This window comes from Hydra vulgaris, chromosome 02 (assembly GCF_038396675.1).
Source record: "Hydra vulgaris chromosome 02, alternate assembly HydraT2T_AEP".
NCBI classification, from domain to species: Eukaryota; Metazoa; Cnidaria; class Hydrozoa; order Anthoathecata; family Hydridae; genus Hydra; species Hydra vulgaris.
In genome coordinates this window covers 55,455,007-55,475,652 of record NC_088921.1, presented here as the reverse complement: position 1 = coordinate 55,475,652, position 20,646 = coordinate 55,455,007, and the positions used below count along the sequence as shown (strand labels likewise).

At 28.6% G+C, this 20,646-nt stretch overlaps 1 protein-coding gene across 1 annotated transcript in view; it reads right to left on the bottom strand.

The window, feature by feature from the left end:
* LOC136071779 (HORMA domain-containing protein 1-like) overlaps positions 1 to 20,646 on the bottom strand; it is a 44,203-nt gene that overhangs the window by 22,248 nt on the left and 1,309 nt on the right. The window contains exons 2-8 of the mRNA XM_065789631.1: positions 20,195 to 20,228; positions 17,824 to 17,867; positions 17,722 to 17,744; positions 13,071 to 13,114; positions 12,917 to 12,980; positions 12,746 to 12,782; positions 7,914 to 7,934 (exon numbers count right to left, since the gene is read on the bottom strand). Of these exons, the coding sequence (XP_065645703.1) occupies positions 7,914 to 7,934; positions 12,746 to 12,782; positions 12,917 to 12,980; positions 13,071 to 13,114; positions 17,722 to 17,744; positions 17,824 to 17,867; positions 20,195 to 20,228 (267 nt within the window). The remainder of the gene's footprint in view (positions 1 to 7,913; positions 7,935 to 12,745; positions 12,783 to 12,916; positions 12,981 to 13,070; positions 13,115 to 17,721; positions 17,745 to 17,823; positions 17,868 to 20,194; positions 20,229 to 20,646) is intronic.

The following is a 20,646-nucleotide window of genomic DNA, read 5'->3' as shown; positions in this document are numbered from 1 at the left end:
GAAATGCATCTATCGAGAGGAGCCAGTGACTTGTCCCTTTACCTTAGACAAAAACTTAATCAATTTTAAATGCCGAACCTAGTTCATTTATAATCACAATTTGGCATTTTACTGAAAATTTAACACCTTCAGGCCTAATAAAAACTAATATCAAATTTACGCCTAAACCAAGATAGTTTATAATCGCAATATGGAATTTTACTGAATATTTACTCTTTTCAGGCAAAATGCCTAAACTACTTTGTGCCGTATGGAACCAGAGGAACATTCAGGTAAAATACCTGAACTTGAACTAGTTCAGGTTTAGGTATTTTACCTGAACTGGTTCAGGTTTAGGTATTTTACCTGAACCTGAACTGGTTCAGGTTCAGGCAAAATACTGGAACCGAAACAGTTCAGGTTCAGGTATTTTACCTGAATGTTCGTCTGGTTCCATACAGCACGAAGTAGTTCAGGTATTTTGCCTGAAAATTGGGTCAATTTACCGGAACTTTTTTAAGAGTGTAGTTGGAATACAATTTTGTAAATAAAAATTCTTTATGTTTAATTATGCCTTAAAGTCAAACTTAGAAGTAATAATTATTTAAAAACATAACATTAAAACCTTTTTCAATGCATTTTTTTTTAAACTCTTTCTCCTGGAATTGCCCATATTTTTTTTTTTTTTTTTTTGTTATTCACCTCCTCAAGGCCAAGAAGGCCACTACAGATGAGGAGGCTACTTAATAGTGGTTATAACCCTCTCTCAACTCTGTAACTCCGAAACACGAACCTTGAGGAACAAGGCCGCTGCGCGGAGAAACAAGTTGAGCGCGGTACTACCAGGGACGTGGTGGGGATCGAACTCGGAACCTCTCGCTTATGAAGCGAGCGCTTTACCACTACCGCATTATATATATATATATATATATATATATATATATATATATATATATATATATATATATATATATATATATATATATATATATATTATATATATATATATATATATATTATATATATATATATATATATATATATATATATATATTATATATATATATATATATATATATATATATATATATATATATATATATATATATATATATATACATTATATATATATATATATATATTATATATATATATATATATATATATATATATATATATATATATATATATTATATATATATATATATACATTATATATATATATATATATATATATATATATATATATATATATATAAATATATATATATATGTTATTAAATAAAAAACATACATGTTAAACAAAACTTTTCTATATAAACATATCAAAACCTTAAGAACAATAGGACTTTTAGTACAAAAAATTATTTTAAATGCTATAATTCTGTTTATGTAAAACTTAAGGGCCGTTTTTTCTAAGAATCAGGCAAATTCCTGAAACTGTGGAAGTGACCTCCTCCAAATTGCTTGAATTTTTTATATATTGATCAGAATATAGAGAAAACCTGTTGGGGAAAGAAAAATTTTCAAAAATGTTTTGTTCACTCGGAATCTGGGCTTAAATTTTTGAGATTTTTTTAAAAATTTTTAGAAATTTAGTTTTTGCCACCTTTGAACCCATTTTTTTGGCAAGGCAAAAGTTGCACATAGCTTTTGTAGTTAATATCAGACGTAACCCAAAAGCTCTCTCCAAAAAATATAAAAAAGTTGCGTGACACTGTGCGGTTGGCTAATTATCATAGTTCAAAAGTACAAAATCAATCAGTTTTGTCAACTTTTAATCGGAGTTAATTCTAGCGGCAAAGTGTTGCACACAATTTTTCTTTTAGGATTTGAAATTATCAAAGGTATTGAGTCTAAAAATGCAAAGAAAGTTATGTGATACCTAAGGCCTATTAATATATTAAGGCTTGAAATTGGAAAAAAATGTTTTAGTATACTTACAAAATGAACCATTACGGCAGAGGCGCTTAGTTTTGTAAAAATGTAAACATATCCAACTGTCAATACAAAAAGGTCCTAACATAATAATAAAAAAAATTCGTGTGATTTTGTCACACGCATGATATAACATGAATTAAAAACTGAACAAAAATCTAACATCAAGATAACTATATTGCTAATTAAATAAAACATAAATCAAACATTTAAATGGTTTTCCATTTAAAAATTAGTTTTTCATTTATTAATAGAGTCATTTACACACATTATCCACCACATCACACATAATTTCTACTCTGCTGCAGTAAGTTTCTCTAAGAATAATGATATGACTGTATTATAGTCTTCTTCGGATGATGAATAATCGCCACAACCACTGATTAGAAAAGGAGCATTTACTAAACAGATAATTTTATCAGTTTGGTTATTTATATCCTCGGTAGTAACTGGCCAGCGAAAAGTATTCTTCTCTTGCCCGTTAATCATACAATTAACTCTGATCCCAGTTATAGATACCTAAAAGTATTAGCGCAACATTTAAAATAATATAATAAAGAGTTTATGATTTGTTTAATTTTGCTTACATTCAATAAAACTTGTAAAGTCTTATATAATGTCATTCTGAAATTATTTTTACATTTTATTTATATTCCTTTTATTTTAGAGCACTGTTTTGTAAAACAAAATAAAAACTTGAAACTAATATATACTTTGAATAATATTACCTCCACAATATATCCAATATTCCATTGTTTTTCATATGCAACAGCAACCCAATCATTCACTTTCCATACAAGACAAATTTCTTTTGCAAGATTGGCGATGTCTTCCTCATATTTATTATCATCTTCATTGTCTCCTGCCAGATTAAAGTCATCATTTTCGCCATAAACTTCTTTGTTATCGTTAACCTGACTATTTTCATTATTTTCTGTTGTCGGTTCTACCAGCTTACCTTTTCTTTTCAGGTTACTAAATCTATAACAATATCAATTGTACATATTTTTAAACATATGTAAACAAACACACAAAATTATAACTTTCACCTAAATTTTAATTTCATATTTGTAAAAGAACTATTTAACAGTCAGAAACATAATCTAATTTGCAAAAGTTTTGAATGCCTACCTTGAAAATAAAGATCTTATCTGTTGGCTAGTTACATATTGATCAGGCGGAAGTTCTCTCCTCAGCTGCATGTAAACCTGCTCAGGGCTCATTTTATTACCTGATTCTTCTCCACGAATAAAGTATTTATACAACAGTTCTTTCTGCTGATTTGAAAATCTAAAAGAACTTCGAACTGGTAATGCCCAACCTTGTAATAGAAAAATGTTCATGCAATGTGGTTTGTCTTTTACGGAAGCACTGTTAGAGGATGAAGAAATTGGCATATTTAGTTGTGAAGTAATTTTCATCTTATGAACAAACGAGTTGCGAACTTTATCCAATGATGTTAATGATTTCGGAACTGTATGAAGACCGGATAGCATGTGTTCTTCTAACTCAGCATCGCTTTCAAATGATAAAGTACAATTCATTTCAGTGCAAAATCTTAATGAATATAATTGCCTGTCACTTCTTTTCTGTTTTTCCTTAAGTGACTTGTTACGCTTAATTGAATTATCTGTTTTGCTATATGGCAACAACAACTTAACCGAGGGTTGAATTTTAAGATTTCCATACTCTTGTTCAATTCCCTCACCGATATTGAAATAACGCCACATCTTCATACTTTTCTCACCAAACTCAAATGAGTGATAGTTGCTAATGTTCTTAATCTTTGGTCCAGTAACTACAGTTTTATCATTGCTAATTTGAGCAACTGCTACTTTTGCATCTTTAGCGCCAAAACTATAATGCATAGCCTTGTGTATATCTTCAGCAGTCAAAAGATTATTACCAGAGTCAACGTAACTCCTTAAAATTGTCTTTACAACTGCACTCTCCCTGTCACATTGATCTTTTCCACAACAGGGTTCATTATAATCATATCTCAGCAACTTTATATCTCTCTCTTTGCATACATTGTAGATTGCTTCAGCTGAAAGATTTCCCTGATAGCAGCCGGCATTATCAGATTTGGTAAACATTTTCTTGATATGCGGTTGATCAATTCTGAATTGGTCTAAAACTGCAGTGGCTAACGAAACAACATCACCTATTCCCTGATCACACCTATACATTGAAGTAAAGTAAACACGTTTGAATAACTTTCCTGCTATTTTTATGAAGAATATATCCACATGTAAACTCATTCCTTTCTTGCCAAAATACTCTCTTTGGCCCTCTCTGTATCGAACCTGAAGAATTTTTTGACAAAAATCTTTAAGCCAGAAAGCAGTTTCATCGTTTAATTGCTTAAAAGCTTCGATTTTTGCCTTTTTCTGTTGAGAATCTCTCATCAGGTGTTTTATGTAGTTGAATACATCCTTTACAGCAATTTCCAAATCATAAATAGAATCAGCATCGTCAGAATTTTGAATTGTTAGTTCTTTGATCATCTCGATAGCTTTGCACAAATCATAGCAATCGGCACATACCACTTCTGATATCTCTGTGTTGGATTGAAGATTTTTTTCAGATGGATCTAATAAGGCATGTTTTGAGCTATGAGAAGAAATGTTTGAGTCATTGACACTACAATTGGTTTGATAACTTGTTTTCAAATACCTTTTTCCTTTTTCAAGGGCAGCTTCGAGAGATTTAGAACTAAATCTTTGTGCCAATTTTTGTAATGTTTGAAAACCATTCATGCCTGAAGCAGTAACATCATCTAATCCAGCTAAGCTTTTTCGACTTGAAGGTTTTATTGCATGCAATACTTTCCACAAACTTGAATCAGATAATGTTATATAATTGTTTTCACTACAACTTTTTCAATAGAACATGATAGCGTGGCTATATTTTGTCGTCAGTATTGCATGCACTATCTTTTGTTTTTCACTGCTGTCGTATTTTAATTTGGTTATTCCATAAGCAACATCATGCAAAATACCGCTTGTAAATATAAATTCTAAGAAATGTTCACACTTTGTTTGATCAAGACTAGATCGGACGAATACTTTCTTCTCTGGAAATGCCAACCCTTTATGAGATGCATGCCATTTTCTTGCTGTTTCTATACAATGTTTGGTACACTCAAATGTGTTCATTATAAACTTTTTGGTATACTTGGTATGGTCTAATAATGAGAGGATAACTAACTTTCCCATGGAATCACTTTGCTTATATACTTTCTGAGCACGAATAATTTCAATTGGGAGAGGGCTATTTATTTCATCAACATTTTTACTGTTAAGAAAATCTATAAGTATTTCCTCTTGTCCAGGAGCAACAGCTTCCGCAAATTTTTTCTTTAATAAGTTTTCTAGGCGAACATACTTGCGTTTTAACTTATCTTTAGTAGTATCTTCCAGATATTCGAACTTCCTTTTTAATCTAAATTTTATTGGACTTGCATTAAGAACCTCAGTTACACTCTCACGGCATCTTAGAGATTCGTCCAAAATCTCCTGTGAAACATTAATTTCACCGGGATCAAATTCTTCATCTGGAGTAGCAGGTGTCATATATGTTTGTTCTTGTTGTGTTTGTGTTTCTGTACATAAATTGGTGTTTTCGTTGACTCTAGATAAAGCAGTTTCTTGCTTTAAATGGGTAAAACACAGCATTGCACCAACTGAAAATACTTCATTGTATCGCTTTGACATTGATATGACGACATCTATTGGTGACGCCCTTAAAGCGGGAGATTTTTTTCCTTTTATATTTAGATGGTGAGGATGAAAGCATGTTTTTGGAGGACTCCATGCAATACCAAACGTGTACCGGTGAAAAGCACATATTTGTTCATCCTTTTCAAGATTTCTTTTAAGTCTATTTGCAATAAGTCCATTTTCTTCCCAAATATTATTATCGTTTAATCGCATGACCTAAAAACAATTTTTTAAACAATTATTAAGTGTGTCATTTAAAGCATTGTTTATAATCTGACTCTTCACGAAAAATGTTTACAAGTTTGAAATACATTGTTGTTATTATTAAAATACAATATTGCAAGAGTGTGATTAATTTAGTGATTATTTATTAAAAGAGTGAGGAATTAATTAAAAGAGCTTTTTTTTTTTGTTTAAAGAACTTTGTCTCAAAATCTTATTGCAGAGAAGTTATAAAGTATGTAATTATAAAAATTATATTACAGTCTGCATAAATTTAAAATACATAATTACCTTTAAGTTGATGAGGTGTTTCTTAACATCAACATCTCCCAGCTGATGAATGTAGAACATTTTGTTTATAATTTTATGTTTTTTGAATGATCCACAATTTCCTTTTGAAAAGCAACAACAGTTTTCATAAAAATATTTGTTTTGTTTCATACTCAACTAAAAACAAGTTCTATTTATGCAGTACCTATTTCTCAATAGCAATGATAAAATATCTACTCTATTTATGCAAATTTTAAAGATCGTTAAAATAAAGTTAAGACATTTTTATGGTAAAGTAAACAACCGCCCACTAACTTGTTTCTCCACAATCGTGATATCAGCAATTCTTCTTCCATTCGATCACCACAAGTTATTTGGTTATGACGTAAATTTAAATAATTCACTTCTGATCATGTATTGTTTTTTATTATTATTTATTTCAATTGTTATGATTTCTATATCATAGTCAGAATCGCTTAAATTTTTTCTTAACATTACGTGCAATGTTTTGTGTAATGCTAAATGCTAATTTTGGATGATAGAAATTTTATTGTGAGCGAAAACCTCATCTGTGTGTCCAAAAAAATATCTCTTCGTACTTAATCATTTTTAACAATTTGTACCTTTATTTTTAACTTAATATCTAAAGATCACACAAATTTTTTTTATTATTATGTTAGGACCTTTTTGTATTGACAGTTGGATATGTTTACATTTTTACAAAACTAAACGCCTCTGCCGTAATGGTTCATTTTGTAAGTATACTAAAACATTTTTTTCCAATTTCAAGCCTTAATATATTAATAGGCCTTTGGTATCACATAACTTTCTTTGCATTTTTAGACTCAATACCTTTGATAATTTCAAATCCTAAAAGAAAAATTGTGTGCAACACTTTGCCGCTAGAATTAACTCCGATTAAAAGTTGACAAAACTGATTGATTTTGTACTTTTGAACTATGATAATTAGCCAACCGCACAACTCAAAACAAAAGTGTCACGCAACTTTTTTATATTATTTGGAGAGAGCTTTTGGGTTACGTCTGATATTAACTACAAAAGCTATGTGCAACTTTTTGCCTTGCCAAAAAAATGGGTTCAAAGGTGGCAAAAACTAAATTTCTAAAAATTTTTAAAAAAATCTCAAAAATTTAAGCTCAGATTCCGAGTGAACGAAACATTTTTGAAATTTTTTTTTTTCCCCAACAGGTTTTTTCTATATTCTGATCAATATATAAAAAATTCAAGCAATTTGGAGGAGGTCACTTCCATTGACTGCCTGATTCTTACAAAAAATGACTCTTAAGTGATTTTAAAAATATGCTTATTTTAAGTGACTTAAAAAAATGTTATAACAATTTTTTTATATTTATATAGAAATTATATAGAACATTATATAAAGTTGAAGTTAACCCCTTAAGGACCGATATTTTTTCAAATAAATGCACCAAAAAAATCAATTTTTTTTTAATGCTTAGAACTTAGATATTGATGTATTAAGAATAAAAAAAAAAGTCTGTTATAAATCTAAATATTATTAATTTGATTGATTCTTAGTTGATTTAATATAATAATATTGTTATAACATTATTTTCACAAATTATTTCGGGCTAATACATAATGAAACGTAAAATATGTGACCGCCCGAGTTATCTCGGGTTCGGTCATTTTGGACCATATACCATGACCCGAGATATCTTAGGCCAGGTCCTTAAGGGGTTAAAGACTATAAAACAATTTAAATTAAATAATAGCTAACAATCACAACTGGTATAAACTTACTCCAACTAAAACAGCTCTTAGCTAAAAAAAAAAGATAACATAATCAAAATAATATAATAGAAACAAAATAAACAATATAATTAAAATATATCAAATGCTTTTTTATATAGACATTAATTTTTGTTTAAAACAAAACCGAAAAGCTCCAGAGTTGACTCAGAGCTTTAGAGTTCTAGAGTTATTGTCTTAACTTATAAGTCCTCAAACTTAGAAATATTTTGCATTTTGCAGCCTACAACAAAAACTATTTTAAGAAAATAAATTTGATTTTTTCATTGAAATCAGAGCAACAAATAAACAACATTGATCTTCATTCTTTTTTCTCGGGAAAATATTGTGGAAGATTATACAGCATAATTTATTAATCACACTTAATAAAACTTCACTAAAAAATTCTGATAACCAGCAGTTTTGTTTTTAATTTGCTGTGGTCAAACTTTCAAATTTTTCTGAAGATACACATAAATTAAATTAAGTTTTTGGAAAAGAAAAAAAAAAGATTATTACCTTATGCTTATAAAAAAAACTAATAAAGTTTAATTACTTAGCAAACTTTATCTATTTTTGTGATATCTTTTTGATTTTATATTTTTAGTACTTTATTTTACTTAACATGATTCACTCATTAATTTAAAAACTTGCATTTTACTCTCCTTACATATATATATATATATATATATATATATATATATATATATATATATATATATATATATATATATATATATATATATATATATATATATATATATACATATATATAGATACTGAAATAGGCTGTTGCCAGGATACATACATTGGCCATCTAACATCCTGTTCATACATTGACTATCTTATAGCCTGCTGCCACAAGTGAGCGCCGCTATATGTTTCATCTATAAAGACTCTTTTTTGTGTTCTACAAAATTGTTCGTATAAAAAGAACACACACACACTAAGTGTTTTACCCTATACATCAGCTTTTGAATAATCATCAGCTGGACTTTCTTGGTAGCTCTAATCCATTTGTTTTTTAAGTCTAGGATGTTTTTTTTTTTAGCTTTTTTTGCATCAAACCTTAGTTTTACTTAAAAAATAGCTCAATATCATTCGATAGGATGTAATTTGAGACAATTTGGTGGATGGAGTGTTTTCAACAAAATCTACTTTGTGTTCTCTAAGCTAGTTTAAAATTGTCTCAGAGTAGAGTCATGATGCTAAATCCGGCAAAAATAATGAATTACCTGATAAGATTCTAAAATCAACAGAATACACTCTTTGAGGGATTCTTTGTTGTATATTTCGACGCTGACCATTACCATAGTCACATATCAAGAGCTTCATATACCTCATCCACAAACTGCTTGTCTAACAAATACCTTTTTTAGCAAATTTTTAAATTCCAATGCATTTATATTTAGAATTCAGTTTTTTGCAATTAATTGCTGAATAAAATTTGTGTCCTGGAAGAGATCAGAAATATGCAGAGTTTCATCATTATTAATCAAACAAGATTTTTAAGAGATAAAGAATAGAATCCGGAGTAAGAAAGTGTCGAGCGCAATAAAGAGATGCAACCTTAGCAGATGCTAATTTTGCAATGGATTTGATATATGGTTTCCAAGAAAGATCGGAAGTAAGAGTTAATCCTAGAAGATGAACAGTAGATGACTCATCGAGTACATTACCGTTCATAAATATAGGAAGATCAAGATGATTGCGATAATGATTGGCTAAATAAAAATGAGTTTCATCTGAATTAAAGTTCACCAGCCACTGTGAGCCCCATGCTGTAGCAGAAGTGAGATCCTTTTCAAGCTCAAATGCCCCCTCCAAGCAATCAGAGAGTGTTGGTTTCTTATCACAACAAAAATAAATGGTAGTATCATCAGCAAACAAAGTCACCTTAGATGTGAGAATATCTGGAAGATCATTAATGCAAATTAAAAAGATTATATAAGACCAAGGATAAAACCTTGAAGAACCCCTAAAGTTACAGAATTAGACAGGGTGGCCAGGCAATTTTTGATTTGATTTTCCCTGACTACAATGAAATTTCCTTGACTTATTGATATAAGTATTACATATTTAGCCATAAAAAGGCAACAAATAAAATCAAGCAAAACTTACACAAATTTTAGAAATTTTCCTAAAATCTGTTTACTTTAAATAAACAAACACTTTAAAAAACTTTAAAAGATTTTTAGCTTTTAATACGCAAAAAAAAATATATATTTGTTACTGAATCAATTAAAATTCCCTGACTTTTTAGAATAGTTTAGAATTTCCCTGACTTTTCCATGTTGCTGGCCACCCTGCCAATAAGTTATTAGATTTACGATGAGAGATTAAGTGTTTGTTAATTAAAGATTCAAAAACCTTGCTTATGATAGGAAGAAGACTAATGGGATGATAGTTAGATGAGTCAGATCACTCTCCAGAATTTTTGAAAATAGGGATAACAGATGCCGCTTTCTAGCATGCCAGAAAACAAGACTCTGATAAGCGCTTGTTAAATAGTTTTGAAAGTATAGACCACAGCGCCGGAGAACACTTCTGCAAGACTACAGCAGGTATGTTATCCAGACCACAAGCTGTCGAAGAGTCTAAGCAGGAAATCACTTTAGATATAAAAGCTAGAGTAATATGATTGTCAAGCAATGGATCAACCTATTAATCGGCTATATTAGGTAGAATGCAACTAGTGGAATCAAGAGATGATGTTGATGAAAAGTTCTTAGCAAACAATTCAGCTTTGTCTTTAGGTGAGGTGACAAAATCTGAACCATACAAGAGAGGTGAAATAACAGATTTCTACCTAAGGGCCATCACAAAGAACTTCACGGAAAGGGTCCCAATCAGCTTTAAGGTAGCTCTAAGAGGTGCAATGATAGAGGGATTCTGATGATGAAGAAGAATGAGATAATAGTTTTAGAGAGACCAAATCGTGATCAGAAGCACCTAAGGGCGAACGTGGAGAAACTGAGCATTGACTAGGATCAGAAAGAAGCCATAAGTTGAGCAGAGAAGATAAATGATTCGGGTTGCCTGGAAAACGAGTTAGAAAGTTGACTATTTGAGTTAGAGATTGAAAAAAGCAAAAGTTGTATGCCTTAACCCCTGCAGAGTCACTGAAGCTAGAGCCAATATTCAGTGTGATGAGCATTAAAGTCACCAACAACAAAGATATTGGCTAATGGATAAAGAAAGAGAGCTTGGTCAATTTGTTCAGAAATAACATCAAAAAGACCGCAGTCTTAAGATGAAAGAGAGTGATATAGAACAAAAAGAAAGGCAATAGAGCGAAGTGATGCTAAACAAAGGACATAAAAGAATAGTAGGTAAATTCAAACCTAGTTTCCCAACAAATGGGTGAATTCTTACGAATGTAAATGCCCAGACCAAGCATGTGACAATTAAAGGAAGATAACCATCAACACTAAGATCACAAGATGAGCTCAAATTAGTCTTACAAAGAGAAAGTAGGTCTGAGAAACTTTGCAAGAGATAAGACTCAACAGAAGAAAAGTTACTTTGAAGACCACATATATTAGTAAATAATAATTTTAAAGAACTTGGTGATGTCGATGGTTTTTTGTGTTTTACAGTTATTGGTAATTTAGTCATTTTTAAATTTGTTAAAGAACTTGACTCAAAGCAGAGATAGTAATCAGTACACCATTTAATAGTCCAAGCAATTGCCTCATTAGTATTAATAAACTCTAAGCTGTAACAAAGGGCACCAAATGTGGACTTGACAATGCACACCAAAAGTATGAACATGGACACCATCCACATGCAACATGGCACTGTTAGTACTCTGATATTTTACAGCTGTTGATGGAATCAGCCTCTCTGAGAGCTATCACAGAGTTTAGGAAACCTGACCACCACCCGGCCTCAGAACCATAAAACTGAGTTTTAGAGCTGTACCCTCAGGAGATAATAGAATGAGTTGCCTAGTCATGAAAACAGAGACACAAGCAAAACCCATGCAATGAGTCAAGAAGATCCAGCGTTCAACATCCTAAACTGGAAACAATGTATTATAAACACATCTGTGCCAGCCTAATAGATGAAGAAGGGGTGCGGGACTGGTCTACAGATAGAACCTGTTTACTCCTTTGGTTTTTGCCTAATAGGCCATCTACAAGACAGTAGCTGGTTGCGTTTAACATCTCCCCAAGATGAGTGTTTTTATTGAGAACCATCTCTAGCCTTTACTCAACCAAGAGCCCTAAGGCTGGGGTGTTTTAAGTCGGAGTTGACTTCTCCTAGCCTTTGCCTAAAAAAGCGTATCCTACAAGGCAGCAGGACATGAAGCAGATTGTACTGAGTTGCATGTTACCAGTAGCAGGATAACTTGACCTTTTTACGCATATACACACATTCTTGGTTGATCGCTTTTAATTTAACCAATAAATGTAAAGTTTATGTTTCTAACACCAGAAAAAGTTGAAAGACTTTATCATTATTTTTTTTTAATTGATTGCCTGATTGATAGATTGCCTGCCCAAATAAAAATCCTAGCAGTTGATATAGTGCTTTTTTGTGAGTTAATTATATATATATATATATATATATATATATATATATATATATATATATATATATATATATATATATATATATATATATATACACATACACACACATACAACCATTATAAATTCTTTTTGACCTAAATATATCTATTATACAACCTAACATGTCTATTTAAAAAAAATGTTGTTAAAACTGTTACAGATACTGTTACAGTTTATAATAAAGATCAACTTTATCTGAAAAAATTAAACTTGAACAAAATTTAAATATATTTTCTATTACATTTAAAGTTAAAAAACTCTACTTACATATTTCTTCTCTAACGCATCAAAACAACCTCTTATCCTATTTATAAAATTCATTTAATATAAATAAAATATTATAAACAACCCCTTATCCTATTTATGAAATTCATTTAATATAAAAATATGAAAATACTGTTTTATATACCAGTGTTAAATATTTGATTTATGGCTTACCATTGTATGACACGACATGCTTCAGGACAAGCACTATCATCGCGTAATATTTTCAGGTTTACATCTTTAACAAATAAATCAGTTAATGTATTTTTTTAAAATAATTTTTAAAATTTAAAATAATAGTAAAATCTAAACAAGATTTCATTGTTACCTTCTAAACATCTGTCACCAAATGCATTCTCTGGAAATAGAGCTCTAAAAACAATCAAAATTTAATGAAGTATAAACATACATCTATGCCAGCCATTAATCAACCTTTACGATGCACAGTGACTCAAAGTGAAGAAAAAACGGCAAAAATTATATAACCATCGCATTTTAATATGTATTAAATGAATAGTTTTTTGTTTTTGTTTTGTCTAAAAATCAATTATGTGATTTTAAGTTATTTTTACGCGCAACAACCAGCAAAACGTGCGTGTATCTAAAAAAAACACGCATATGAAATTTTACACGCGCAAGCAGATTTTTTTTTTAATTTTACTTCTCGAATCAAGTAATAGTTTGCATAATACATAATTTACTTTTAAATCTCTTTTTAACTCACTTGAACATGTAGTCAGGTGTGATCACACAGTACACTACCATCTAAATATGTCATAATTATTACCGGGCCCCTCTGTTTTTGCTAAAAACAACAACTGAAAGAATTTTCAAAAAAAATAAATATATAATAATTTAGTCATCAACAAAGAGTATATAATAGAATGCTCTGAGCATTACTATTATAACTATTGTAAATTTTAATTCATAGAAAAATTTAATTTTTGATGGCAAATTTAACTATAAATAAAAAATTTCACAAAAAAATCACGACTGTTTAAGAAGAGAGAGAACTTCTACTGGAAGCAATTTCCCATTTTCACATCTACGGTTAGTGAATTGGATGCTCGATATAACTGGATCACTCCTTACATAAGATAGTTAAACTGGTTTTTCATAAAATTAATCCTTGAAATTTTACATGAATGGTTTAATCTTGCATTTTTAATTTCTTTGTTAAGAGCCTCGAGTGATTCTTCTGAATATACTCCAATGGGAAGTTCTAATGCATCGGCAATCTGTAAACCATATTCTTAAAGTTTGTGAACGCTTGGAGGAATAACATACCAATTATATTCAGAAAGAATTTTATCTGTTGTATAATTACAATAATTTTGAAAAGAGCTTGGATCTAAATCATATCCTGAACAAACTACTTTTAAATTTTTTTAAGTCCAGAAATGATGTCAACGTCTACACCAGTTATCTCAGAGAAAGTATTCGATTCCTCAAAGGCTCTTCTGGCAGTATTACCATCAGTAGTGTTTCCAAAACCTTGTTTTGGAATGTCAACAATAAGACTTAGTTCTTCCCTAAACTTCTTTTGGATAAATGCTTTTCTTTCTTTAACTGATTCTTTCTGCTCGGAGGTTTTAGCATAAAATGACCTAATTTTCAATTTATATCCAAGATAAAGAATGTACTCAAAGAATCTTATCCAAAGGTGAAGAGGTGAAAGGCCAAAAAATAAAGCTTCTTTATTGACAGGTTTAGATCTAATCAATTTAATGTCATTCATCTCTATTGGCTTTGCTGAACATACATTACAGCTTTGAGAAGAGGTAGTACTTGTCAGTGCATTAACAACTTTTCCATCAAACATAGTCAAATCCAAATTATACTTTATAATTGCTGTCATCATAGATGAATCTGCCAGTTCTGACTCTAAACTTACTTCAAATGGTTCAAGTTTCTGAATCTCAATTTGTAATCGTTCCTCCTCTTCTTTAATTAGCATATCTGTTTTCTTTTTGTACTGCAAACATACTGGTCTGCAGAAATGTGTACTAGATGTTTTTTTGTTGTACCATATCACTGTATCATTAACAGTCAGTTTAAGAGGCACAATAGATGTTTGAAAAATACTCTCTTCATTTTTAATATCTTCATCTAGAGTTATCTAAATATTTTTGTTTATACAGACTCTGGCTAGACACTCCATCAAAACCACCTTTTTGAATCCAACAATAATAGAAAAAATTAAAATTGTTTCTATTAATGTTGGATTAAGTTGCTGCACTTTTTAAAGAAACTAAGGCCAGTGCTTCGTGATTGTTTTTGGCTAAATGGGTTATTTTAGCTCTTTTGCTTCTTTCATCAAGATTTTCCCAAACTTTATTTTTTCTACCTGGACCTTCTTTAAATTCAATTCTTTTAACAAGATCAGGCAAAAACTCCTCCTGTAAATAGAAACTTAATTAAATAGAATGATTGCAAAAAGAAAATTATTAACAAATAACTGTTTCTTTACCTGCAGCCAAATATCTTCTTTTAAAATCAATCTGTCATAGTTTCTATTATGCTTATCTAACTTAGCTCCCACTTTTGCTTTAAAAACAGACAACTTATTCTTTAAGTTGGTAAGCTCTGATTTATCGAAGTCATCTTCATGAAGGTTATAAACATTCAAAACTTCTTTAAACAAAGATTCAAGCAGATTAACTTTATTGAAACCTAGCTCTTTAATTTTTTGAAGAAGATCAATTATTTTCATGTTTTATATATTATGTATAACATAACACACAAAAGTTATCAATAGTTTAACAATCTTATTGTCATTTACATTATAGCTTAATAGCTACAAGTATTTTGAAAATCCATATATATATATATATATATATATATATATATATATATATATATATATATATATATATATGTATATATATATATATATATATATATATATGTATATATATATATATATATATGTATATATATATATATGTATACATATATATATATATATATATATATATATATATATATGTATATATATATATATGTATATATATATATGTATACATATATATATATATATATATATATATATATATATATATATATATATATATATATATATATATATATATATATATATATATATGAGCTATAAAAAAATTACTTATCAATCTTTTTTATATTTTACACTGTGTTTTCATCTCTAAAGACTCATAAGGATTAAAAAAATTTGATAAGTGATTTTCTGCTAATTTATAATAGCTCTGTTTTTTTAAGAACATTGAGAACTCTATTTTTTAGAATACAATTGAAACTATTTGTACAACTTTTTATTGTATACTCGCTGAATATAATATTTAGCGAGTAAATGATAAAAGTTCTATTTTAGATTGGAGCAAATTGGAGCAGGTAAATTTTATTCCATTAAATGGTGTATTGCTGACAGTACTCAAAAACACTAAAATCAGCGTGGAGTTATGCGGAACATTTTTATTCTTGTACCACAAATAATGTGTTATTAATAAAAATTTTTACTAATATTTTTTTATATGCTGAGTAATAGCTTAAACTTAATAATCTTTAGAAAAAAATCATTTATTTGCATTGTGAATTGACACAATTTTAAGAAATTAATAAAAAACACTTCAACTACTATGTCTCCATAAAATAAATTTCTAAAACTGACTACTTTATCCAACATTTCCGTTTTTTTTCCAACATAAAAAAAGCATCAATAAAGTGCTTCAAATTAATACATAACCTTGCAATGGCTTCAAAAAAAGTTTTAAATTGTTATGCGCATGGCCTTACCATCATTAAAAGTTATTTGTATTTAGAAACTAAAGACTTTATTTTTTTTTCCTTTTTTGCCACTTTTTAAGGACTTTGAGCCACTGTGCGATGGTGCGACCCCTTGATAATATTCACCAAGTTGGGCGACTTCAACAATAAAATTAATAAAGTTGCTCTTAAATCGCTGCATTTTTGCAACTAACTATTATGTTTCTTGACTTCTAAATTTCCATATTTATTTTCAGGCATCATATTTTTTGTTACGAATTTTTTTATAATAATTTATATACAAAGTCATTTATGTTTTATTTGATATATGCAAAGGAATAAAGTGTTTACATTGTAAACATTTTATAAAGCCTCAACTTTAAAATTTGGATTGTGTGTGACTCCTAATTGTACAAAGTACATTGCACATTAAAAATATTGTAAACTTAACAATACTGTAAGTGTGTATTGTGCAATTTACATTATACAATTAAGTGTCACATTCAACCGAAGCTATTAACTTTAAAGTTGAGGTTTTAAAATTATAAATAAGTACACTGTAATGACAGTAATTTCAGAGTAATGCAAATTGTCAGGCAACCCTTGTTGGGGTCGTGACCTGCAGGTTGGGAACTGCTAAACTATGTATTTTTTATATTCTTTAAGCACAATTAAAAACAATTGTTTGATAACAATTCGTTGCTTTCATTTATATTTACAGCTGAATCTTATTAACTTGAACCCTTTAGGGTAATAGATATATTGACTGACTTAACAAATGCCTTAATTAAGAGAAGTTCACTGTATATTGGACTTAATGAAAAAGTCAGACTCTTAAAATTAAATGTTATTCAATATATAAATACAAAAATAAATGTTATTCAATATATAAATATATAAAAGAGGAGGGGGGGGGGGGAGAGTCTCCAAAGTTAACATGATTCTATTGTATAAATTTATTTTACTATATTTATTTAGTTGCAGTTCATTTTAATTTTCTTGTGTTTACAACTATCTCACTCAATCTTTTAATTGTTACAAATCACCTCAACAAACAAGGTCATTGTGCAAAGAAACAACTTGAAATTTTTTTTGAATAATTCTTAAAATAAAGTCTTTCTTTTCTACTTAATAAAATATTTTTCAAAAATTTTATTACCTAATGCTTTACCAAGCCAGATCAAATTAAACTATACAATTCTTTTAGTAAGTAAAAAATATTAAAAACTAAGTTTCACCTCAAATAACTGATACTTGAAACCTAAGAAAGTAAAACAAAATTGGTAAAAAAATCTTTTGTTTTAAATCTGTATCAAATTTATAACTAGAAAAAAACTTACAGCAACAGCCAACAATTTTTTGACAAAAAGAGTAGATTGTGTCTCTAAAAATATTTTCAAATATTTTATATTCTTGAAATGAAAATATAAACTTTTAAGTTAAAAACAAACTATTATACAATATTATTAACTCTCTTTAGAAAAATAAAAACAAAAATGTTTAGAGAGATCTACAACTACAGTCAAAAATAAACTTATTTTTAAAATTAAAAAAATAAAATTAAAAAATTAAACAGTCAGTGGTGTGTGGTGGCATAAAGCAATTGCTTAAGGCACCTGGAATGCAAAGGCGGTTTTCAGGCACTACACATTTGTTTGATTATCATTTTGCTGTAAAAGAAACTCTGATGTTTCTTACAGTTTTTTTTTTAACTGATAAGTGTATTGTAAGGAAATTTTCACAAAAAAATTTATTTCTTGCAATTTTATAAACTATGATTTTAATTATAGAAGTCTAAATATAGCTGTGATAACTATTATTAATTAGTGCTTATTAGCTGGTGTTTATCTGAGGTTTGCGATTAATGATATATTAAGAATAACTATCGTTTCATTAAAAACCAAGAGAACATAGTATTGGTAGTGTCACCAGATCTTGCTGTATAAGAAAATATAACATAACTTTAGAAATAAATATTTCTAAAGCTATCTGTGATATTTTCTAAATTTTCTTAATATAATTTAGAGTTGCCAGTATACAGCAAAGATAGACAATTTTTATCTTGCCAATACATTCAAAGTTATTTTAGAATTATCACAATAAATATGTAAATATGGTATTGCAGTCTTCTCTAATTAGCCAGGAATTTCGCACTTAAGTCTTTTTGCGCTTGCCCACACGCCCGCAAAAATTTTAGCGCATAAAAAAGTGCTTACCAAAAAAATAAAAGCGTTTCATCTTAAATCTCAACAAAAAACTTTTTCGTTTATAAGTTCAACTCCTATGAAAAATAGTTTTTTTTAACCAGTTTTTAAAAAATTATTTTATATAATAATTATTCAAAGCGTTCTTTTTTCTATTTTTATTTTAATTCAAGTAGCAGAAAAAAAAAACGAATTTTTTAAATCACAGAGGCTAACTTAAAAATGTAAATCAAAAAGAAGAAATTTAATGCCAGCGCCCGAAAAAGAGCTGACAATCCTGTCAGCTCTTTTTCAGGCGCTGGCATTAAATTTCAAAAGGACAAGACTGGTATTACTTGTAGTTCCAATTACATTTATCATTGAACCTAAAACTCATTAATCATCACAACTTCATTTTGAAAGTATTTTATGCAAAAAAAATTAAGTTTGCAATTAAAATCATTAAACACCATAGATCAACAACGCACCATAAATATTAAAAAAAAAAAATTGAATGGAAAGAAATTCTAAAAGGAAAAATTGCCATATTATATTTTTTTGGAATAACAAAAAATTGCAATGTAAAAATTTATGATAAAAATAAGAATTTTTAGAAATAATTTAAACTATATTTAACCCCCTTTCAATTGATACCCCACCCCTAACTAAAATTACTTTTTTTTTTGTGGCTTTAATTATGATAATATTAACTTTTCTCAGCTAATTTTATTTATCTAATAAAAAGTAAATCAAAAACCCACAAAAAAAACTACTATTTGTTTGCAAAAAATGCTTGAATTTTTTAACTTTTTCATATCATCAATATATTAGCATAGAGTCGTGGATGATAAAACTTAAATACAATAAGTTTTATCATCCATGGCTCTATGCCAATATATTGATAACGTAGAGCTGTAGATCATAAAACTTATTATATATAAGTTTAAAATCAACCTTGTTTGTCCAAAGCAATCGTGGATGATAAACTTAAACATATTTTAAGGTGCGACTAGCAAGGTTGAGGGTTCAACTCACTTAAAGAGAACAAATTTTTGTATTTTAACATTTTATTTGAAAGTTGTTTTATATTTTTTAACTATTATTGTTGTTTAACTATAACTATATTTATTTATTATTTATATCTTTTATATGAATATGCTAATCTAAACGCACTATAGTAGACTACTTTATAATTTATTTTAAAAGTCACTAATTTTGCCTTGATTTTATTGGAAAATATTTTTATAATTCAAAACATAGTAACTGATACAATATTCTGATAAAAAATCATTAAATAACTTTGTTCTGAGAAAAATAAGTTCTTATATATGTTCTAACTGAAATATTATACACATTTGATAGCTACTTATTTGAAAAGGTAAATTAAATGGCTAATCATACAATAATGAACAAAACAAGAAACTTAAAAAAAACTAAAAAAAAATTTTTTTTTTTTCTACTCTGAGACTAAACACTACTGAATAATAAGAGTTAAAACCATTTCCTTTTTTGAATTAAGAGAAAATACCTGTCACTTGTTCATTTGGAAATATTGATGACCACTAAACAACATAAAAACATACAAAAAAAAAAAATTATAAACTTTATATTTATTAAATATAAAACAAACTTTTAAAGGTTAGGCTTACCTACAAACAAAAAATCTAAATTAAACCAAACTAGCACTAACTACCATTTTTTATGATGATTTTTTAGTATTATTTTTCAATAATATGTAGGCATATTATTGTGTATCAGGTATAGACATTGGTGTGCCATAGCACAGGGGTCTCAGTAAACCAAACAAAAAAATTGAAATGATTTTATATTAACAACAAAATTGTAGTAGACAATAGATCTTATCAAAATAAAAAATTCTATTGTGAAAAATATAACTTTGTTAGGTTATTTCAGAAAAAAAAATGTCTTGAGTACTTTTATGATTATTCTGATAGAAAATTCAATCACGATTTTAAATGG